The sequence below is a fragment of the Thermobia domestica genome, chromosome 18 (genome assembly GCF_964235325.1).
Source record: "Thermobia domestica chromosome 18, izTheDome1.hap1.1, whole genome shotgun sequence".
NCBI lineage: Eukaryota > Metazoa > Arthropoda > Insecta > Zygentoma > Lepismatidae > Thermobia > Thermobia domestica.
Genome location: NC_137471.1, coordinates 8,136,526 through 8,162,352, shown reverse-complemented (window position 1 = coordinate 8,162,352; position 25,827 = coordinate 8,136,526). Strand labels below are relative to the sequence as shown.

The window sequence follows — 25,827 nt, the reverse complement described above, 5'->3', positions numbered from 1 at the left end:
CCAGGCCGCACAAAGACAGACAAAGACACAAACAAACTCTTCATTTTATTTATATTAGAAGATAGTTTACAAGACAGTATTGAGTATGTACTTTTTATAATAATTGAGGTCATAACGAAAGGAAAATTGTTATATTTCAATAAATAGGAGAAGGACGTAAATATTGTAAAATCTTTTTCAATACTTTTTTTTATTATTTTGCTCGAAATTTCTTCATAGTTTGTTATTAAAATACTTGCCAACATATCCTCATTTTATTGTCCTAACAACCCAATATATGTTGATAGTAAAGTAGTTTAGATTAATCGAGCTCCTGTGCCTTCAGAATTTCATGTCACTCCCCCCCCCCCCAATTACGAAATCCTGGCTGAACGAACCAATATATGTTCCAGTAAAATAATTTAGAATGATCGAGTCCCTTTTGGGATGACCACAGTATTTCATGTCACGGATCCCCCCCCCCTTCACGAAATCCTGGCTACGTGCCTGCTTCCATACGTGTGTTCCAGTTTCAATCATCAGTGGGTATATCATATCTGGGATAAAATTCTAATAGTAACCCATATTTCACTTTCAGCAAAAGACTTTCTTATATGGCCTCAGTACTGCCTATACAATTAAACTCTGTTAAATTAACTTCAGTACTATACAGTAGTTTATTTCCTTCGTTAGAATAAGAATTGTTCAATACATTCTAACGGATAACGCAACACATAGCAGTATGAATGTATTTAATCGTACCAGAATTGAAGTTTTACAATTTCTCATTTATTATCCAATACATTTTGTTTTGACTGTCATTTTAAAAACATAATATAACGTTCATTATCTGAACAAATATTGTAAATTATTACTACAATATATTTTGTTTAAAATTGATCAAATGCTTTATTACCGTTTCACATCTACGTCTTTAATTGACACCTTATAACACGAAATTCCTGAACATTGTGGTGGGAGCTACGGCACTCATCCTTGCTATGTGTGGCTTCGGGTTGCATCACGAAACAAGTTAGATTTAAAGTCAGATGTTTCGCATAGTTCGCGTCTAAATTTAAGTTCATTCTGTTTTTTATACAAGTTCCTAAAGTTGTAATGCATTACATACGCATACGTATATCCACTGCCGTAACATAGATTAAGCTTATTTCTGAGCTCTTAGCGGTGCATGTGATCTTTATTTGAGAAAACCAATCGATCGTTCATTACGTTGAAATTTTATATTGATTGAAAATTACTTGCGATACATGAACATACATATTATATAAGTATATAGGTAATTCGAGCTATCTGTATCTATTTTCTCTCTCTCGCCAAAACAAGTTATTCTTAACATTCTAGTTTTCTTTTGTATTCATTTTCGTAGTTTTGCAGCAACATGAAGTATTAAATAGTCAAAAATATTTTTTTTTCGCTGTATGACTTTCGTTAAATTTTGGATCCAATTTTACCCTAACTTACCTAGTAAATTTATTCAGTATATATATATATATGAACATTAGTGGTAGACTATGTTAAGTCACTTTTTGGTCAAATTGAGTTAGAATACTTTCTTAAATATACTATGTTCTTTCTAGTGGTGTAATAATGTAAGTCTAAAGCCATCTTACTACTTTGTAACTACTTAGTATAGTTTGAAAAACAGTATTATAGATCCTAGTTAAGGAACCGGTTTTTCGCTTCTCCTGTAAAATTACGAAATTATGACTTGGTTTAGTTTACCTCTGAGATCTCGATATAAAATCATCACCATCATAATCAATCATTATCAATCCACTGCTGGATGAAGTCTTCCCAAGTGTTCTCTACAACTTTCTATCTTGGGTAATTCTTTTCCAGGTTACTCCCCAATGGTTCCTGATTTTGTCACAATTTCTTGTATGCGGACATTTCCTAGGCTGTTTTTGTCACGTGGTATCCAATCTAAAATTGTTTTCGTCTATCGATCATAATTTCGTCTTGCAATATGTCCATCACATTTTTCGGTCTATTTTAAACATTATTTCATTACAGTCATTAGTTGCCAAATAATTCATTTCTATATATTTGGGCTACAAATAGTTCATATCCTCTACTTTTGGAGCACAGACACGCTACTTTTTGATCTTCGGATCTGGCAACACTGACTCAATTATTTAAATCAACACAATGTAAGAACCCCCATTTGCTGTAATGGCTAGTACGCTTGATTTTGGTTCGCATGGTCCCGAGTTCTATTCCCGGTGGCGGTAATGTTCAACGACCGAAGTTTGTCGGATTCCACTATGATTAGTAACTCCACGTCTCCTTTATCCGCCTTAGCATAATCGTGAGACGTTAAACTAAAACAAAACAAACCAAAAATCAACACAATGTGTATTACTAACTGTAAGTCTTTGAATAATTGCATATAGCTATATGGTATGGATCGAGTTTGAGGTGGTCGGTGGTCAAACTATAACAAATGAAATGCAGTTAGGGTGTAATTAAAATTTTAATAAAGCAGTGTTTTAATCTAAAAAATACACCAGGCCTAAGGCTTAGGGAGAACAACCAGTGCTACTGAAAAGTTATCAATTGCATTTAATTTCAAATACAATTTGCTTTTACATGTATTGCTGGAACGAAAACTTTGACATTAACATTATAAGTAGCCCAAAAACTATGAAAAACATCGTGTTTTGAAAACATTCTTGCACCATAAAACAAATTACGAGTAATTTTAAAACATTCTGCACTTTAGCTACGTTATTTGCACTATATTTATAATAATATTTAGCAATTTATTTAAGTTCGCAACACTGCTTAAAATAATGTAACTGAGACTTGTTGTAATTAAAACTACTGAACACTAATGTTATAATGTTCCTGCCATTTGAATTATTAGAGATCTCCAAAATGTTGATGTTAGTGATATGTATTGTCCTTTGTTACACTGAATAATGTATGTGGTATTATGGTTTTATTTAATATCTAAATTAGAAATATGTAGAGCTCTTTCGTGGCTAAGCAGTTAGCCTATGGCGTGAGAGACCCGGGTTAGATTCCCGGCGGGAGCTCATGTGGTTTAGATTCAACGTTAATCAGTAGGTTCAGTTTCATATAGCCTCGCTGCTGAAAGAGGCGTTAAACTCAATTAAAAAATGAAATGAAATTTTTGAGTTTTACGTCCCACGGTTATGCCGATTAGGCTAAAGGAGACTGTGATGATGAGAGATGAATGAAATGGTGGAATGAAGAAAGTGGGAGGAAACGGGACAACCCCGAGAAAACCCATGCACTAAACTAAATTAACTGAACAGAAATATGTAATATCAAACGTAGTGCAATTTGAGAAATTACAACTTTATGTTGCGTTGGCAACATTGCTTGTTTATCTAATAATATTGCAGAGTATGTAGAAGAATTTCCCCTTCCATATTTCACACAGCATGTTAAAAAAAAAATCAGCATTTTTTAATATATATGACTATTATATATAACTTGATGAAATATCCATTTTTCGCATGGGACCAGTATTTGGAAGTCAAGGCCAGTGGGAGTATCACTATCTCAGCAACCGCGAAAACTATGTATTTGACATTAATATCGGTCATTTTGTATTATTTTTACATGTCTCGGTACCCCCTCCCCAGCAGGTGAACCCCAGTCTGCATGCACTGATAACTGAATTTGAAAGTCATCGCTAATTGAAGTGACACCATTGATCTCAGCGACCGCAAAAACTATACATTTGACTCGAATATCGGCCATTTTGGATTACTTTTACATGTTTCGGTATCCCTCCTGTGAACTCCGGCCCGCAGCTGAATGGGGGTGAATTTGAAGGTTAATGCGATCGGAGTTTCACCATTGATCTCAGAAAACGCGAAAACTATTTGACACTAATATCGGTCATTTTGTATTATTTTTACGTCTCGGTACTCCCCTCCCCCGCAAGTGAACCACGGCCACCATGCACTGGTAGCTGACTTTGAAAATCATCGGTAATGGAAGTATCATCATTGATCTCAGGGACTGCGAAAACTATGTATTCGACACTAATATCGGTCATTTTCTACTACTTTTACATGTCCCGGTAAACGCCCCTCCTGATTAAATTTTTTTTTTTTTTTTTTGGTCTGAGGCCTGGGACATGATACTTGTCACCCAATTTCGTAACTCTTGGACTCTTGTCTGGTCCCCAGGCCGCACACAGGCAATAAGGAAGACAGGCACGCAGACACACAGACAAACAAACTCTTCCTTTTACTTATATTAGATATGATATATAGCCTAGGCGAGGATCCAAGGGGAGTGTTAAAGGGGTTATACCTCCCCTTGACGCTCAGCTATACACTGTATAAAATGGGCTTCAATACTACTACTTTCTTTACACTGGATAAAATGTCAGACTATGGTTTAGCCCCTCCCTCGATCATATCCTGGATCCGCTGGTATATATATATACACAGTATATATATATTGAGAGAGGGAGAGAGAGACAGAGATGACTATACACATCAGCAGTGGTGGATTTTGTTTCGGGAGAGGCTTGAGAACGAGTAAGAAATATTTGTGTTGTACGTGCAATGCGAAAAAATGATCACAAATCTATTTCGGGAGGGGCTTCAGTCCGATAGCCATCCCCTAAATACGCCACTGAACATTAGTCAACTGTTCCCATATTACCTAATACAGCAACGAAAGAAATTTTGAGTAAAGGTCAGTCTTAATAGTTGTCTATATCAATATTCGAGACGAGACCGAGACTTTCGAGACTGACCTAAGTCTCGTCTCGGTCTCGTCTCGATTTATAGAGCTCCGTCTCGGTAAATAAAAGGCCGTCTCGGTCTCGTCTCGGTATATAAAAGGCCGTCTCGGTCTCGTCTCGATAATTCGAGACGATACCTAGACGAGACCGAGACTAGTCTCGGTCTCGGTACCATCCCTACATATAAATAATCATTTTCAGCCCCCCAAAATAACTAACTATAAACTGAAACAACTGAAGGCACGTAATAGAAGAAGAATATTACATATTTTGGGACCGAAAATAACGATTTGTGCAGTGGATTTTTTTTAAAGCTTTCCTTGGTATCCGGTATTACACGTAACCCTTTGGTGTACGTAGGGTTAAGGTGGAATCACAACCACAGTGATGTGCTCAAATTTCAAGACTTTCCCATCGAGAATCGAAAACAGGGATTCCACACACCAAGATGTGTCAATTAGCCACTAAACCAGGGGAGATGGACTATCTCAATTGAGTTTATATAATATTAAAATGGTACTGTATTAATTGTAAATAGTTTATGCAACGTTTTATTAAATTGGATAGTTTAATAATAAGAATACAAAAAATTAAACTTCTAACAAAAATTAAAAATAAATAAAATGAAGGAAATGTAATGATTGGTAATTCGTATTCACCCACATCCATCTTTTTAATTTCCATGTTTTCACATGTATTTTGAACCATGCCTATCATAACCCGCTTAACCTACTGTAGCTAGGTGGGGTTTATAGAGGACAATTGCCAATTTTAACTAACCCTTTTTTGATATCTTAGTTGTTCTAATAGCCACACATCAGGTTAAGAAGATCAAGAACTGCTTTCGGATATAAATTACTGCTGAAACTACACGATTAAAATTTACATACATATCAAAATTTTAAAGTTTGAATTTTAGCATAACTAATCAAAATTCGTTAGGATGTCTACGTCGAATTAATGTTGTTAATTATGTTTTAAGTCGACTTGAAAGTAAATAGAATCTATCTATTAAAATGCTACAATAGCAACAAAAGCGCCTGAGCTCCAACCTATAACTTTGGATTTCAAACCTTTCATTTACGGTTATTTATGATTTCACGTTTAACAAAGACAAATATTTTAAACTATTTGCACTTTAAATAAATTATTTAAATAGACCTTTTTCTTTATGAAGTTTATTTTTTTTAAAATTATTGTTCGAAGCCTCTGCATTTTAATAAGCCTTTTCCAAAATCAATGCAAATGAATTGTGCTGCCATCTTTGGAGTTCTTTTAAACTATACGTTTGTATATGTTTATATGTTTCTGGCCAATCCTTTCGACAATGAAATCTCGAAAACTACAGGCTCTAGAAAGATGGCGTTTTCACTGATCGATTGCAAATTTTATGTAGATTGTCCAGTTCTAATTGAATATTAAAAAAAAAAAACATTACCATTCTTTCTTTATTACATTTTTTTGGGTATACTGGAAGTGTTGAAATTAGAAAAGAAACTAAAGGATCATATCCTACCCAGTATACATTCCAACACAACATAATTGTATAGGGGGTTGCATACCTCTCCGGCGTTTTGTTTCATGGCCAAATGATAATGAAAAACGAAGGATAACCATTTCTCCAAGCTAAGATGAAGCTTTATTGTTTTGAGTGTTTTGCTCAATGAACACAATATATCACTGACATTATAATCCATTATGTATGTAATGTATTTCCTTATTACATACTGCATGCAAGAAGAAAGAAAACACTAAACATACATAAATTAGAAAGTCCAACCGGAAAGGGGCCGCGGTGGCTCAGTGGTACAGCGTTCACCTCAGGTGCTTGGGGTCCCGGGTTCGATCCCAGCCCCCGCCAAGTGAGCTTTGTGGTAGACAAACACCGTGCTCGTGGGTTTTCTCGGGGTTCTCCCGTTTCCTCCCACTTTCTTCATTCCACCATTTCATTCATTACTCATCATCACCGTCTCCTTTAGCCTAACCGGCATAACTGTGGGACGTAACACTTAAAGATTTTATTTCATTTTTTTCCAACCGGAAATAGGCTTAATCTTCCCAACGGTGCGAGATATTGAAAAAATAATCGAAAAAAATCCCACTTTCCGATATTTATCACGACGTCTTTCGCTTGTGTATGTAAAGGGATATACAGATGATGTGAGGAACGACAGGGAGATTCATGTTCATATGTGAATGATGCGCTATGTAAAGAGCGCCGATTTAGCTAGTTAAATTTAAGTTCAGATTAAGCTTAACAAAATATTTCATGACAGAAGACTCCCATATTAACTTCGAGTTGATCTACGTTGCTCAAATCAACACAAAAGCAATTATTATCTCGCAAATGCCATCAAACAACCTTGATACGATTATTTCATAGCAAGTTGATTTAACCTTATTGGATTCTTTTTAAAAATGTTTATCTCCATACTTTATCTACATAATGTCGCAAAATATTGATAACGTAACTTAATCTGTCAGTAAAATCATTTGGAGTTGACTCATTACTTATAATTAGCAATACTATTTCGCTTCTACAAATTCGATTTGTATTTCTTAACCTCTTACAAGCTATACTTTTATTCAACTAGGATCGACTCAGCGAACCTACATTCTTTTGACACACGTCAGGCTTAGGTTTCAGATCTGAAAATGAGCGAAACTTCCAAGATGAAACAGGCATCAACAGGCTGTCTAACGTCATCTTCAAAGACCTGCTTGCTTTGCTTCGCTTTCTCACCCTGTAATTACAGCATCCCTAATGGACGTTCCACTACGTTCCCATAAACGTGGACCTATCACGAGAAAAATGGCCCCACAGTTGAAATTTAAATAAATAAAAAAAAAAATCCCAATTTTCAAGTCACATTACCGTGACCCAGTGGACTGATATGTTTAAAAACCGTTCTATTGGGTTTAGCGTCCTCAAGTTAATATACAATACACGTAAGAGTGTAACTAGAAATTTATCCAAGCGTCGGTACTTTTACGGTATGAGCGATAGTACATACTGCAATTAGAAATTTCTAATTGAACCGTATCGGTGTAAGATAAAAGGTTTCCAGTACAGTATACATTAGCTGACATTACATCTGTTTGATATAATACTTTTGTAAGATGGTATATATATACACACTGGTATACCAAACTTAAAAACGAAATGTTACGCATGCTGAGTCATTTCCAAGTAACATGGATTGGTGACACTTGAACTATATATAGAAAATAATGCTACAGTATGACACAGGAAATAGAGAGAAACCCATGATTAGAACAAATATGACACTTTTACAGAGAGAGATAATAAAAGTGCAATTAGAAATTTAATCAAACGTGGGCATTTTTACGGTATGAGCAATAGTAAATGTAAAAGTGCAATTAGAAAAATGTATCCAAGCTTGGGCACGTTTACGACATGAGCGACAGTACACGTAAAAGTGAAATTAGAAATTTATCCAAGCGTGGGCACTTTTACGGTATGAGCGACAGTACACGTAAAAGTGCAATTAGAAATTTATCCAAGCGTGGGTACTTTTACGGTATGAGCAATAGTAGATTTAAAAGTGCAATTAGAAATTTATCCAAGCGTGGGCACTTTTACGGTATGAGCGACAGTACACGTAAAAGTGCAATTAGAAATTTATCCAAGCGTGGGTACTTTTACGGTATGAGCAATAGTAGATTTAAAAGTGCAATTAGAAATTTATCCAAGCGTGGGAACGTTTACGATATGAGCGACAGTACACGTAAAAGTGAAATTAGAAATTTATCCAAGCGTGGGTACTTTTACGGTATGAGCGACAGTACACGTAAAAGTGCAATTAGAAATTTATCCAAGCGTGGGTACTTTTACGGTATGAGCAACAGTAGATTTAAAAGTGCAATTAGAAATTTATCCAAGCGTGGGCACGTTTACGATATGAGCGACAGTACACGTAAAAGTGAAATTAGAAATTTATCCAAGCGTGGGCACTTTTACGGTATGAGCGACAGTACACGTAAAAGTGCAATTAGAAATTTATCCAAGTGTGGGCACTTTTACGGTATGAGCAATAGTAGATGTAAAAATGCAATTAGAAATTTATTGCGATAGTAATCTTTTAACTTTCACTGCTGGAAAAGTGTTGTGAACAATAACCTTATAATGTTAGTTGTAAAAGTTTTAAATGAATAAGGAAATACCATTTTTTTCCCTACCACTCCAATTACATAATAAATTGACGCCTACTGTCGGCCAAGTTCAAGATATTGTTTAATTTACCGTAGATTTCAGTGTTAAGTGCCATAGAAAGAAAATCATTCTGTGACGCACGACATTTTTCATATCTGATATTTCAATCCATTGTTATATTCATAAATAATTTAATCAAACGACTTTGTGCGTTAAAAATTAAAATTTATCTTTTCATCTTAGCTTAATCTTCCTTCTCCTTTCCTGTAATGTACAGTCAGTACTAAATAAATTCATTTAAATTTAAAATTTGTTTTCCGTAAAATGACTGGATTGTCAGCCCAAATAAATTCACTCACTTGAAAAAATAATATAGCTTTTTATGCATTATGCACAAAATAATTAACCTTCAATTCTAAATAAATTATTTAAATTTAAAAAAAATACGATATATAGGTTGTGTACAAAATGACAGGAGAGAGAGAGAGAGAGAGAGAGAAAGAAAGAGAAAGAAAGAAAGAGAAAGAAAGAAAAAGAGAGAAAAAGAAAGAAAAAGAGAAAAAGAAAGAAAAAGAGAAAAAGAGAGAGAGAAAAAAGAGAGAGAAAGAAAGAAAAAGAGAAAGAAAGAAAGAAAAAGAGAAAGAAAGAAAGAAAGAAAGAAAGAAAGAAAGAAAGAAAGAAAGAAAGAAAGAAAGAGAGAGAGAGAGAGAGAGATACTGGTGAGGAAAACTTAAGAATGAGAATGGCCCACAGACATTTGGATAACTTTACACGAACAAGAATAATCGAGAAACTGCAAAATTTTAGGAAGTAAGACGAGTGTAGTCCAGAAGTTTGGTACTGCCCATACCATTGCTTCGTGTGCATGAACAGTATTCCGAACCACGGTCAGTTGGTGTTATGCGAAGGGCATATGGTTGTCGATCACAACAGTGAACAACCGCTACATTATGCATCAGGCAAGAAGGGACCGACATCAAACATTCAGGCCTCCCAGCACGACATTGAAAAAATATAGGATAGTTCGGTTTATACAATAGAATATTATGCTCTGAAGCACAGAAAAAAGAACACAAATGTATTGTAAGAAAAGGCAACCCTTCACCCAATGGGCAACAGGAAACAAAATTTAGATTAATACAGAACCTTTTACTTTTTAAACTTCTAGCTCTGGAAATTATACACTTCTAACAACTGTTATACAACATAAATTTCAGGACATTTCTAGTTCATAAATAATTTTCAGGACATTTCCTGGATTTTCTCAATTTTTCTGCTTTCCAGGACTTTTCCAGGGCGTTTCAACAACACACTTTTATTTTCAGGTTTCCCAGGACGCGTGGAAACCCCGCATATTATATACAGCAATACTGGAACGCGTTGGGATATGTTGGTGAATACCAACACACTTCAATACCTGGCCAATACTGCTGCACACACTGCTGAATGAAAATGCTTAGACAGTTTGGGTCATAAGAAACTGGGGCATGAAAAGGTTCCTCAGCTAAGCTTCACTGGGGAACAATATGCACATAGCAAAGCAAAAAAGCGGACATGGGAGGATAGGAAAGGCAAATTGAAAAAAAAAAAAAAAAAACTAATAGTGAGGATTAGTGACTATCCGTCAGGGAAAACAATGCTAAGACAAAGTATCATATTGCTAATATGCAGCAATTTAAATAATCACTGGAACTGCCCTTGGCTTGTACTTTTAATAATTCAATCACTGAAAAATATAGGAAATAAAGGACAAGATTAAAATATAGGGCGAATATAGGACAGCTGAGAGACCTGAACATTTGATGCAATTGAAACACATTTAACAGGATTGCAAGGTGCCCAATATCACGTTTTATAATGCCACGTCGACTGCATGGGAGTGGCTCTCTCCCGGACGGACCTATGATCAATTGACACTCGCACATCGGTGGCACAGTTTGTGGCGGAGACAAGAACATCAGGAATGGACCGAAGAGGAATGAGGTCGCGCTTTGTTTTCTGATGAGAGCAGAACCAATACGAGTAGTGATTCTGGATGTACACTCATCTGGCGAGATGTGGGAACGCGCAATAAATCCAAGAACATTACCGAACATTGTCATTTTGGAGAGCCGACGTTCGTGTGTAGGGAGGCATAATGTTGCATAGGCATACTAACCTCCCAATTTTTGAATGCGGTACTCTAACCGGTCAACTTGCGACACTGTACTCCTACTCCACGTGAGTCTTTACAGAGGTGCAGTAGGCCCAGATTTAAATCTTTATAGATGATAATGCGCGACTGCGTAGAACAGCGCTGGTGGTGGCGGAGAATCTTGGAACGAGAGGATATTTAGTGAACGAGAGTGGCTTGCCTACTCCCCCGACTTGAATCCCATGGAGCACGCTCAGATGCATAAAGGACTATCCAACAGTTGTCAATAGCGCTGGTAAAGTTATGAAACCCCATACGACAACTTTGTGAGGAGCACGTGAGCAACTTGTATACCATTGTTCATTGTCCGTAGTGATCACAAACCTTTAAAGGACCATTTCACTTCTTTTGTAAGTTAGGGAGCATCATGAATCGCAGTGCTTTCAGTGTGAATTATTATCTTTCTCTATAAATGTGTCATTTTTGATCTGATCATGGGTTTCTCTCTGTTCTTTCCTGTATCATACTGTAGCATTATTTTCTATATATAGTTCAAGTGTCATCAATCCATGTTACTTGGGAATGACTCAGCATGCGTAACATTTCGTTTTTAAGTTTTGTATACCAGTATATATGCCATCTCACAAAAGTCTTATATCAAACAAATGTATGTCAGTAAATGTATACTGTACTGGAAACCTTCTTTTGTCTTACACCGGTACGGTTCAGATTTGCCAAAAGGTAGCTACATCGAAAAAAGCATGACAACTACTTTTATCCCAATTTCCGGCACCTCAGGGTTATTGGGATCATTAGTAAATAAAAATAAAACAAATAGTTTCTTTTTTAACTATAAGGAAAATTATTCATCGTAATATATACGAGATAAATTTAAAGTTATAGAAACAAATAAAGCTATTTGTCTCATTTTAATTCTTAAGAATTTATTCATTTGATAAAGTATAGTAAAAACCATTTTACCGATGTGATTTCAATTACTCTAAACAAAGACTTCCAGAAAATTGTATATTTTGTGCGTAAAAAACGGTGTAAAGAAAATAACGACATAATACGTAATAGGATGTAAATTAAGCACAGTATCAAAAACTATAAGCTAAATAACAAAGTTCATCTGCACTGCTGACAAAACTACTATCCAATAATTTCCCTCCACTGACTGACAGAATAGCGTCGTTAGCCAGTGTTTAACGTTATCATGACCAAAGAGTGGAGAGTGTCAGGAACGAATTTCTGCATGTAGTTTCTGACAAACTTGGGTGATCCCCATTAGCCCCATCTCCTCTATATGTCACGCATAAAATAACCAGTTTGTTAGGCCTGAATAAATTTTTTAAGCTTAAAAAATATAGTACCGGCATATATCATGCATAAAATGACCAGACTATTAGTCCCAAATAATGTCTTTCCCTTAGTAGTAGTGTTTAGCATAAAATGACTAGAATATTATAAATATATAGTATCTGACACTGAGAATTTCTATCAGTTTTATTTTTTGTTATGATATTTGATATTTATACCAGTTAACAAACAACGCATTATATATCCAGTAATCTTTAATGAAAACAGTTTTTCAGTACATGAATTTTCTAACATTTACACGAGTAGAAGTGCTGCCATCTGTTGTTCTTTGTTCATTACATTCCTCTTCGTTGCCGATTGCGTTCCTCACACCGACTTATAAATTACCCCTCACAAGAGTCATGCCCATTTAATAAGAAAGAAAATACGTTCCTAAAATAGTTGTTTGGAAACGTATACACACATAAAACACCAATGGTTTGCTACTAAAATAACTCATAGTTTCAAGTAGTTGATTAATCGGCTACCATTTTAACATTACTTCAAAGTGCGATATGGAATTGAAGTAGCACTACGCTTGTGTCCAAATGTAAAACAACTCGAGTAAGAGAGAACTATTTTGCAGAACTAATAAACATATTTTACTGTATACCTTTTATTCTCGTACGTCAACATCTGTTGTTGATTGAAACTTCTTATTTTCACAAAGCACTGATTTTAACGTACTATGACTATACCAGAACTTTTCTCGTCTTTTGCAGGGAAAAAGATCTCATTCGTAAAACAAAAAGTAAAAAAGAAGCAGATTTGAACAAGAAACTGTCGCAATGCAAAAAAGAATGTATTTTACTGAGCCAACTCCACGAAGCTGTTGGGGAAAACGTTAAGTTTCTCACAAGGCATGGAGAGAAGAAAGGAGTGATCGAGTATTTACATGCACAACGAATGCTTATTGTGCCACACAACGTTGAAGTCTTTCAAAGCGATTCGAATGCAGAGTACAGCGAAGTAGACGGCCCCAAGGATCAACTGAGTGTCGAATACACTAAAAGAAGTGGTAAGTTCTTTATCATTTTCTTCCATTCTTTTGTACGAATATCTCTTGTGTCTAAGATTTTTTGCCCCCTAGAGCAGAATTTTTCAAACTATGGTCTGCAAACTACAATTGGGCCTCGAAGTCTACCCTTGTGATCCTACTAAAAACAATACTACTCCAAAGAAAGATAGCAAAGTAAAATTTAAGTGAATGAATGACGAACTACAGTTGATAATCGATCCTTTCATACACAGCAACTGAGCTGCGCCACCGAGTTGATCCTTTCATACACAGCAACTGAGTTGCGCAACCGAGTTGTGCTACTAGTAGGAACAAAAATATAAACCAAGCATCTGATACACACCAACACTTTTTTTCTTATCTTTCAACATCCGCATATTTTCTCGGTAGTGTGACAGGATTGCCAAGACGCTATCGAGGTTAGAAACGTCGATAGTATATAATTTTCAACATACTTTTACAGAGTAGTTAAAAAAAACTACTTTTTGAGCCATATTTTGTTTGAAAAAATCATTCCTTCCGCTCTGCTTACAAGGGAACTTTTACTTTCTTAAAAAAAAAAAAAAAACTGTGGCACACGCCTGGATTAACATTTATGAAAGGAAATTGGTTTATATCCAAATCGATTTCAAATTCGATTAAATAATCGTAACGTATGCGTTCAAAACAATAGCTATAACACAGGCTTACGAATTGTGCCAGTGAAATATCTCGATCAATCGATCGATGAAGTTTCAATACTTTGTAAACATCGATTTTTGATATCCAAATTCGTTCGAATACTGAACAACTTGTAGACCCACGCACCAGGCTTGCCAACCATACGATAATTTAAGCCTTAATATTATATATGATAATGCTTTTGCAATAATCGGTGAATATACGATAATTTTAGAACGCGCTTTTTTTTTAGTTTTTAAACGTGCAAATGAACTGTAGATGTGCATTAAATAATTATAAAATACAAACACACTAGTGTTGCCACGAGACGAGACGAGACTTCAGGCTGTCTCGTCTCGTCTCGTGCAAAGCATGTCCCGTCTCGTGTCTCGTCTCGAGATGTTCTGTCCCGTCTCGTCTCGTTTTGTCTCGTCTTGTCTCGTAAAAATATAGCAGCATACCATGGGAACGAAAGTAAAATGTAGCAGGCTGCACCATGCTAATCAAGATACAACTAAGAAGGGAAGAGAGGGAGATTATATATCGAAGTGGAAGATGGTTTATATACCAATCGAAAGCACTAAAGACGCCTATTACAAAACTGTAATAAAAATTTTCCGAATGCATATACTGTGCGAGTTATATGAATATACAGGGTGTCCAGAAAATCATTTCCACCCCTTGAAATCGCAAACGATGAGACAAATGCTAAAACTGGAAAACACGTTTTTGATCATTATAAAAGTACAATGTATCAAAGCAAACATTGTTATCCCAGGGCCACCCGCAGAGTCCCAGGCGGGATCCAACTCAAAAATTACAAAAGGTAAGGGGATCAAGTAGTATATCGTTCGAAACTTCTTAGGAAATGAAAGAAGACGAACAAGTCCCAACTCTAAAATTACCCTGTGCAAAATGGCGGCCGGTCAAACTGTCATCAAAAACGTCATTGTAGAGTCTATGGCCACCGTCCAAAGAAAGAAAAAAAACTGAAACGGTAAGACAAATGTCAAAAAAGAAAAAGAAGTGTGTCATCTTTTCAAAAGTACAATGATTGAAAGTAAAAATGTTTGTCCCAGGGTCCTCCACAAGGTTCCAGACGGGGTCCTACTCAAAATTTTCAAATGGCAAATATGGTCAAATAAAGCTGTTGAGAAATAAAAGAACACGGAACAAGTCTCGATCCAATAAAATTACCCTGTGTAAAATGGCGGCCGGTCAAAATGTACATCTTCATTTCGATTTTCTGAGCACGTTCACTTTCCATTTTGCAATCGGCACTTGTTTTCATTCTGAGACATTTGTACGTATCTACTCTTCCTGGTGCAAGGAATTCTTTCATTTGAATCATTTTATAATTGATAAACCAGATAACGAGCATAAGTACCACTGTTGTGCAGTCATAAACATAAATAAGTTGAGGTAAGAGTCTTTACTTCTGATGGCTCCAACCTCTACTTATTTATGTTCGTGGAAGTACATTATATGTTAACTAGTCAGTTCTATACTCAAAGATGTCAAATGTTGTTGTTTCTTTTCTTTATGTCTTAATTTGCTTTTATTATTATTATTTTATTATTATATTATTTTTATTATATATAATTTTTTTATTATTTTTTCTTTATTTAGATATTATTGGGCTCAAAGAGCAGAATCTCACAGTAGGGGCATTTCCTTTCTTTCCGTTGAGTACAAGAATTAAAGTGAAAATAAACTAAAACCCGGTTACAGAAAGAACAACTAAAATGCAAGATGTTTGCACAGTATTATCGTAGAGCGTCCATACTTGTTCTTTCTGCTTTCATTTAGTAACAACTTTAAACGATGTGCTACTTGACCTCCCTTGCCATTTGAACAATTTGAACATGACCCCGCCTATGACATTGTGGAGGACCCAGAGACAAATATTTTTACTTCCAATCATTGTACTTTTGAAATGATGACACAGATGTTTTCCTGTTTTAAAATCTGCCTCACCGTTTCAGGATTTTTTTGGGGGGTGGCCATCGACTTTACAATGACGTTTTTGCTGACAGTTTGACCGGCCGCCATTTTGCACAAGGTAATTTTAGAGTATTGAGACTTGTTCCGTCTTCTTTCATTTCCCAAGAAGTTTCGAACGATATGCTACTTGACCCCCTTACCTTTTGTAATTTTTGAGTTGGATCCCGCCCAGTACACTGCGGGTGGCCTTGTGACAAGAATTTTTGCTTTGATACGTTGTACTTTTAAAATGATCAAACACATGTTTTCGAGTTTTGGCATCTGTCTTATCGTTTGCGATTTCAAGGGGTGGTAACGGATTATCTGGACACTATATATCCATATAACTCGCATAGTATATGCATTCGGAAAATTTTTATTACAGTTTTGTAATAGGCTTCATTAGTGCTTTCGATTGGTATATAAACCATCTTCCACTTCGATATATAATCTCTCTCTCTTCCCTTGTAAGTTACAAGTATTACCCAGAACACACAAGACAAGAAATGTCACGGTAGCTACACCGTGAAGCCTTCACCTCTGGTGTATGTGGTAGTTGGTTCGATCTCGGTTAGTGCCATGTGAGCTTTGTGGTGGACAAACATTGAATGTGTGTGGGGACCGCGGTGGCTCAGTGGTAGAGCGTTCACCTCTGGTGCCTGGGGTCTCGGGTTCGATCCCAGCCCCACCAAGTGAACTTTGTGGTGGACAAACACCGTGTGCGTGGGTTTTCTCGGGGTTCTCCCTTTCCTCCCACTTTCTTCATTCCACCATTTCATTCATTACTCATCATCACTGTCTCCTTTAGCCTAACCGGCATAACCGTGGGACGTAAAACTCAGATTTCATTTCATTTCATTTCATTTCTCGAATGTGTGTGTTTTCTCGAAGTTGTCTAGTATCCTACCACTTTCTTCATTCCACTAATTTTCCCATCATCATCCATTCGGCCAAAGTTGCCTAAAGGTCTTAAAAATAAATTCATATAAGCTCACAAGGCAAGGACAAATAGTTTACAAGATAATATATCTCTGCTGTTAGTTGTCTGAGGCTTCTCGACCCTGGCTTCTTTTTTTTTTTCATTCTAAAACATTGAAATTTGTTTCACCAGTTTCAATACACGAATATACAGTAAATTGCTCATAGGTACGTCGAAGATGAAGACACTAATGTTAAATAATGTTTACACGACAAGCAAAGTTCGATGTAAAGGTGTCATCATCCCCGACACTATCGTATACTATCAGCCCACTTGCTTTATAGTGTCTGTATATATATATATATATATATATATATATATATATATATATATATATATATATATATATATATATATATATATATATATATATATATATATATATATATATACAGAGAGAGGGAGAGAGATGGAAAGATATAGATAAATAGAGAGATAGATATGTGTGTACACTTTGATTTCATATATTCCAGCCTTTAGGTTTCACAGTGTTAACCCATAACAATCCCAAAACTACTTTCCATTTTAGCATATATAGATTTGTTGCAATTATTTTTTTTTTAAAAAAAAGGTCGGAACCAAATAATTTTATTGAGTAATGGAAAGTATTTGATTGAAATTTTATATGTTACTGCACACTAAGCTCTACTTAAAGTGCCATAGTAATGGGAGCTGAACGACACACCAGACGAAAGAATGCTTGGGGCCAGTCTTCATCTCCATGGTTCAAATCTATTCCCATAACCGCGGGGTGTGTGCTACTATGTGGTGCTTGCCCCGTTTGTGTAACAAACTCATGACAGTACACCCAGATTAGCTAATGGCTAAAAAAAAAAATTTAAAAAAAAGTTGATTTTTGGGTGGCCATTTTGGATTAAAGTTCCTTATATTGTTGGGATCTATTCGCAATCATACAACGTACATCTTCATACCAAGCCGAGCGGTCTGTGGCGATGGACCATCGGCTTGAAGGCCCCGGGTTGAGTCCCGGAAGGGTCATGTGTATGGATTTTAACAACATTTGTTTTTTCGTACTGTGTCAGGGGGGGGGATCGTACGGGATAAAAGGATTTAAGTCTGAAAAAAATGGAGAGAATATCCTCCCCAGGATACTTTCATGGGAGTAAGGAATTAGTAAAAATATAGGATATACATTTTATAGCAGGTTTAAAAATATGGTTTGGGTATCCTATTTCTTTTCTGTTAATTATATTCTTCAATGTCCGAATTTTGATCATTCTCATGATATTTTCTGCTTTCAACGGAGTTCCATGAATATTATACCAAATGCTCTTTACACTTATCAAGTTCAAGAGGTTTAGTGCGCCTGTAAGAAACAAGTTCTGAAGATAATTCAGGTCCTAATGAATATTATTCACTAGGAAAAGGAAGTATTCCCCTCCTCTCGAAGCAGAGGGCAATTTCGCACTCTGGTCAGATCAAACATTTCCGCGTAACAAAACGAAGGTCCCCCTGTAAAACTTCTTTGCCTAAAGTGTTATTATTAGTATCATAAATTTGCTGAAAGCAAACAATTTGAAGGGTTCGTCGATAATATCTTTGCTTCTTTTGTCGTCCGCCCGCCTTCCAAACGAAGAGGTGAATTTTACAACATGACTGCTGTATAATAAGCGAGCGATTCGTAAAATGGTAAAAGTGTGTTTTTATGTGTGTGTGTGTGCGAGAGAGAGAGAGAGAGAGAGAGAGAGAGGGAGGGAGGGAGGGAGAGAGAGAGAAGACAAAATTTTAGTTTGCAAGATGACATACTTCAATTGCCGTTTTCGGTTCATATAGCAAAAAGAATACCGCCACCAGAGAATAAAGACAAGTGTAGACCTTACCCAGTTTTCAAATTGAATAGATGGTGGTGGTAGTTCGGTTTCTTGACCTTGTAAAAATCTTCCCTGTCTTTGATTTTGTTTGTCATCATTCCAGCCAGAAATAAAAAAAAATATGAGAATTCCTCAGTTTACAGCAAGGGGAATTGGGGACAAGACATTAAGGATGATACTCCTGGAAGCTCATGTATCACGATTGTTTCATTCAATAAACAGAGGACACTTTTATTTTCTCACAAAGGGGATTTTCCTTTTGCAATCTATATGACCACTGGCAATTTCAATCTTGCCGATTCCCGCCAGCTTTTTCATTTTCGAGACACGAGACAAGACGAGACATTTTACGAGACGTCCCGTCTCGTCTCGTGTCTCGTCTCGTTTTCGAGACGGGACAAGTAGTCTGTCTCGTCTCGTGTCTCGTCTAAGAGGGTTCTGTCCCGTCTCGTGGCAACACTAAAACACACTGAGGTTTTTAACAGTCATTCCCGCTAAAATAAATCAATAACGATTTGAAAATAGGCAAATGACGTCCCTGTAACCATTCTTTAAATTAAATTACATTTACGAGGGGGGTGGAAATAATATTGTTGTTCAGAGCAGTGTTAATAAAGATTGTAAAAAATGGTGAGGTCAGTGACACCGATTTGGAGTTCGAAATTGAAGTTTATTATATATTATTATTATTATTATTGTTATTATACTTGTTTCTATAATTATTGCATGGATAACGAATATACGATACTTTTTTTGTATTATACGATTATTTTAAAGACGAAAATCGATAATTTTGTTTTCTGAGGTTGGCAACTCTGCAACACATTAGTATGAAAAGAGAAGTTAGACTAGTTTTAGACGGAAGCATTTATCGTAGCATTTTTCGTAGTGGATGTGCTGCCAAAAATCTCGTATAATATTCTATGGCATCAAAAGTATATGTGCTTTTACATGGTAGCATTTTGATAAGCATCTTGTCCTGACGTAGCAAACAAATCACTGGAGAAGAGCGCAATTATGGCTCCGAAACTAAATCGTCAGGTAGCTAAAGCACTAGTGGTTGTAAAAACCAAGGATATAAAATAGAGGATCTGCCCATACAAGAAAATCGTGAAGCCATACGTCACAGCTTCGTCACACCTACTCTGCCCACTCCGCGCCACTAAGATCGCAATGTTTCGAGTCGACAATCATGGCGGAAACGAGAGTAGCCAATCAGACGTGCCGACTTAGACGATGCTCGGTTGTTTTTTGGCTTCATTGAGTTCATACGATGAAGATACGTATGGACAGATCCTCTATTTTATAACATCCAATGGTAACAACAGTTCTCGCCGGTTATATTAAAACAAATGAGAACCACCCCACAAAGAAGTAGGTGGGCAAGGAGCATCCCTACTCCAACTCATTTTTCTTTACTACAATTCAATTTTCCACACAAAACAAAGAGCATGGATATTTGACACAACATTTTTCGCTTCCTTTTAACACACCACGGCACTGCAATCGGACCAGAAATGCTGGGGAAAATGCTACGAAATAGAGCAGGTTCTATCGACAAGAAATGCCATGACATGGGAAATACTATAGCATTTGCTACTTTACACGGTAAGATATCGATACGATTTTTGCTACGAGAAATGCTACGATAAATGCTTCCGTCTAAAACTAGCCTTAAGAGGAATATAGGATGTTCAGCTGTCATTGAATGTGTCTGTGAAAGAAATAAATAAACAAAGAAATAAAAACAAACATGCGTATCTTTCACCCTTGTCAATTGTATAGCACACAAGAAGACGAACATAAATACAAAACACACCCACAAAATTTATCTTAAGTAAATTGCAGAACGAATCACAAGGCATTTCCCGTTTCTAGTAATCGTCTCGCCAAATGCAGGTCTTTAAGAACTTCTAAATATTTACTTAATAGTAATACTTTCAATACTATATATATATATATATATATATATATATATATATATATATATATATATATATATATATATATATCAAGTAGTCGTCTGAAAAGTGTATTAGGGACGACGTTATCATGAGAAATGTGTGTGTGTGTAAATATTAAGTACTAAAACAAACAATCGTTTCAAAATAAAACGCAGAAACGTTACGTCGTTGTGTTCATTTACAGAATATTTACAAACTTTATATAAACAAAGTTCTAGTTGACAGAAGATATCTTGCCTGCAGTTGTCAAAATCGTCTTTGATAATGATTAACCTATATTGAAAATTATTGATATTACTGTGATCTCGATCTCCATTACCTTTCCACACAAGAATTTTATTGGATACTTTAGGCCTACAGCTCACTAGCGACAAAACAATTGCGCAACTATCTTGTCGCTGTCGCCTACAGTCAGCAACTTCACGGAGACAAAACAGTTTTGTTGCCACACCCTCGCTCACTGGCAAAAACAACAGAAATGTTGTCGGGCATTTGATATCACAATTTGGCGGGATTAGACGAAAGCGTAATACTTGCGGTATCGACATTTGTGGTACTGAGACATTTGCGATACTATTCGAAATAACTTCTTATTCTCAAAGCTAAGAGAGGAAATGAAATATAAGTTTTACGTCCCACGGTTATGCCGGTTAGGCTAAAGGAGACGTGAAGATGAGAAATGAATGAAACGGTGGAATGAAGAAAGTGGGAGGAAACGGGAGAACCCTGAGAAAACCCACGACCACGGTGTTTGTCCACCACAAAGTCCACACGGCGCGAGCTGGGATCGAGTTGAGTTGAATTTCAGTTTAGCGAGTTTAGCGTCCCTTTTAGCAGCGAGGCTAGACGTAGACCTACTGATTAACGTGGAATCCGAACCACGTGAGCTCCCGCCGGGAATCGAACCCGGGTCTCCCGCGCCAAGGGCGCGTACGCTAACCGCTTAGCCACAGAGGAGCTCGCGAGCTGGGATCGAACCAGGGACCCCAAGCACCGGAGTTTTTATCTTATATACCCTATCAGATAGACAGACAGATGCGCACAAATAAAGGTATTTAGATTTAATTTAATATTGTTTTTTTTTTTTTTCTAATCGGATATTCCAAAGCGAAGCAGGGACAACGCTCACTTTAGACCGTTACGGATCTGAGTTGACTTAGAAAGCTGAGCTTCCTAGTCGCACCTTGCTATTTTGAGTGCCTACAGGCTGATTTTAGGGCAGAAGGCTGCGCCCATAAGATTTCTTGAGAGAAAGAATTTTTAATTTAGAATAGCACAATCAAATTTTAATTATACCTTAGTATCAATGACACTTTTTTAGCAACACTGAGAATTGGTATGAATAACATTAAATACGGTAATTGTTACAGCAAAGAATGGATTCTCTTTTGAATGAAAGGGTCAAATTCTGACGAGAGTGTAAACAGATATATGCTAACCCTGATTAAAAAGAAGTGGGCATGGCTTACCAATGCAATAGCCTTCTATGTATCTGACACGCAAATCAATGTAGGAACTAATCTTTTTACTTGGGGGGGGGAGGTCTCCTCTACTTCTTTTCTTGGCATGGAGAACGGTTAATTTGGGGAGATTGTGCCCAAGCTTAATTCGAAGCGATGGGTACCTTTGCTTACTTCCATCTTCGTATGAACGTATTATTCTGCTTTACATCCACTACGTTTAGCGTATAAATGCATAAAAATATATACTAACGTCTTTGTAACCTCCTTGAGCGAATAGTTGTTTTATTTCATGTTTACTTCGCAACTGCTGCTGATTGGCACTTTTTGTCACGTGACAGTCAGGCCCGTATTTATATATTGTGCGCCCCTGTTCTCTAAATAATTTGCTGCCCCCGCACAAAATTTTCCGCCCACCCCTTCCGTAAACGATCTGTATCAGAGTTGAATTCACAGTTTTTGGGGTCGCTGAGATGACTAGTGACAGTTTTAATGCAATTCGATTTCAAGGTCATATACTTCACTCCCCAGGGAAGGGGGGCGAGATTTTAAAAGAAATCGAAAACGACATATATTAGTGTTGAATTCATACTTTTCGAGATCGCGGAGTTTAACGGTATCAGTTTTCATGAGTTTCAAGTTCATCCTCACCTCTTGGAGTGGGGGTGGGAGAGGATGGCATTTTAAAAATAAATCAGATAAGCTAGCTAATTAGTAAGTACTATAATTAGAGCGAATTAAACACGTATTTTCTCGCGCTTACGCGGGACTCTGCGGGTTGCTAGTTTTAAATTTACTTTATTGTGAATCTTAAAAAAGAAATCCAAAATTTTGCCGCCCCCTAAATTCTGCCGCCCTACGCTCGAGCACAGAATAGCACTTACCTAAATACGGGCCTGGTGACAGTGCATTGCTAAGACGTAGCAAGGGCCTTCAGATATCGTTCATGATACTAACTTTAATTATTAAAGATGTAACTTGAAAAATCATTTATCATCTTATAAGTGAAAAAACTGTTACACAACAGATCGGACCGCACGGATAATAATAATAATAAAAAATGCATGTTTAACAGATAATTGTTGCACTTCAACTAACAATCTTTTTATAGCTAGCTGTTATCAAAAAGCTTCAAGCGCCATGTCATCGCACAATGGTGGATTTCTGCGAAACGCGTCCGGTTATCACTATTTCTTACGAAATGATATCTGTTATATTTATCTGAAGTACAGATCGCATCTTATAATAATCTTAAAATATGTCCAGTTTCAGCATTCATCTCCATGTATCAGGTGGATAGATTAGATCAATGGTTCTCAAAATGTGTGTTAACGTCAGGGGCGGATTCAGGACGGACTCCTCGGGGAAGGTGGTGGGTTGTAATACTGCTACTTATAGCTACTTTTAAAGAGTTCCAAACTTTGGGATGGGTTTTATTTATATATAAAATAAGAAAGTTTCTTCTCGGGGTGGGGGAAGATCGCCCCGACGCCTCCTCTCCTGGATCCACCCTTGGTTAACGCCCTCCAGGAAGCGTTCTCGTCCAAAGGGGACGCTGGAACAAAAAGGGGCGACTGGGGACGATACTCTTCATAGGGCGTTTGAGATTTCATCACCCGTCCGACTTTTTTCTTATTATTGGATGAAAGAATTATGCATTTTACAAATGATTAAAAGTTTAAAAAAAAAAAAAAAGTTAGATTCCCCAAGAGTGATTTTAAGAATTGAAGACTTTGTCTGGTTCTTTAGGCTGCGTCGTCCAAGTTTTACGTTCAGCAATGTGGTATCTAGCTGGATTGGGTTAACATGACGGGAGTTGATTAAGACAATCGGATTCATCCAAGAAGGGCTAGCTAGGCTCGAAAAGGTTGAGGAACCACTGAATTAGATCATAAACAGTTGGTCTAATTTTTATATCAAGTTTTAATTGACTACATAAGAAAGGTGCGAACAGAATGAAATTCCACAAATTGCTTTTACTATGTAATGGTTCTATTTTTGAGCACTGGCGCAAATCCCGGGGGATCACGGGAACATGACTCCGCAATCTTGGAACTGGGGGACTGTCCCCTCAACTATCCGATTTGAAATGTCTTTTTTGGGGGGAGAAATGTGATGATTTGTGTCTACCACTTCATCTACATGGCCTGATATATAATATAGAACAAGTTCACCTCAGAAGTCAGATTTATCTATCGTAATATGAGTCTCATCACCCCCCCTCCAGAATAATCCTCAAATCTACCCGCCTCCCAATATTGAAGACAACTCTGCTCCTCTGATCCTGCACAGCATTGTTTTTAAACTTCATAAATATTTTGAACGTCGCTTAAAAAAAAAATTACGGGAACAGTCTTTCCCGTCTTCCTCCACAAAGTTGAAGACAGATTTGCACCGCTGTTTTGGATGAATGTGTGAAGTTGGTGTGAACTACGTAGAATTCAAATCCTGAATATACACTAACATATCAAGATTATGGAACTGTAGAACAAAATTTTGAGGAAGTGCTTTGTGTAACATGTATATTGGTGTACAAAACTCTGAAAGGTGGTGTACTTTCTGTGGCCAAGTACCTAGAGCACGTGATCATAGAAATCTATCCTCGGTCGGGTTTCTTCCTGGGGTACAAACCCAATTACGTCTGATTCCCGCTTAAAGAGTAGGTTTCGTCTGATGTAGCCTGGTTGCTGGAAAGGTACGTTAAACTAATTTAATCAATCAATCAATCAAATCTTTCTCTTTTTTCTCTACCAAACATTCTAACGTATATATATCCTCAAGAATACGAACTCCTTCGTGGTTATATGGTTAGTATGTGCCTTTGGTGCGGGAGACCCGGGTTCGATTGTCGGTGGGAGTTCATGTGGTCCGAATGCTACGTTAAGCTGTACGTCCACGTTTCATATAGCCTCGTTGCTGAAAGGGACGCTAAACTCAAATCAAACCGAAACCAAAATCTTCAAGAATACAATTTCATCTCTTAACAGCGTCTAAGCAGTTTCTTTCTTTCTTTCTTTCTCTCTCTCTCTCTCTCTCTCTCTCCCTCTCTTTTTTTTTACATCATTCTCTTCCATTTTTGTTCACAATACTCCCATATTGCTTTCCTGCTGTACACAGCTTTTATTTATTTTCCTTTCCATACCCGATTCTTTCTGCATCGCGGTTTCATTATGTCCAATCTATGAAGAACACCTTAGAATGACTTACATAAAGAATATAAACATATAAGTACGGAAGAAGATACCGTAATATTAATCTACTATGACCGAAGTGGATATATACGAGGTTCAACTCGAAGCGGCAACATACTTGTGAAATAGAATGTAGTGAATCACTCACTCAAGAATCTTACAGTCCTTCGATATAGTCTCCGCCAGCCTGTTGAACCCTTCGCCAGATGTCTGATAACCATTGAATACCTGTCAAAGCCCCACTTTGTGAGAGGATGTTGACAGTGCGCCCTAAGGCATGAACAATGCTGGGAATATGTCTGAAACGTTTTGCCCCTGAGTTCTTTCATTTTTGGAAAATG

The 25,827-nt window shown here is 36.8% G+C and overlaps 2 protein-coding genes across 2 annotated transcripts in view; one reads left to right on the top strand and one right to left on the bottom strand.

The window, feature by feature from the left end:
* Positions 1-25,827, bottom strand: part of r (carbamoyl-phosphate synthetase 2, aspartate transcarbamylase, and dihydroorotase rudimentary) — a 263,246-nt gene that overhangs the window by 120,857 nt on the left and 116,562 nt on the right.
* LOC145675523 (uncharacterized) overlaps positions 1-25,827 on the top strand; it is an 87,946-nt gene that overhangs the window by 47,622 nt on the left and 14,497 nt on the right. The window contains exon 2 of the mRNA XM_081746005.1: positions 13,122-13,417. Within this exon, the coding sequence (XP_081602131.1) occupies positions 13,306-13,417 (112 nt within the window). The 5' untranslated portion in view covers positions 13,122-13,305. The remainder of the gene's footprint in view (positions 1-13,121; positions 13,418-25,827) is intronic.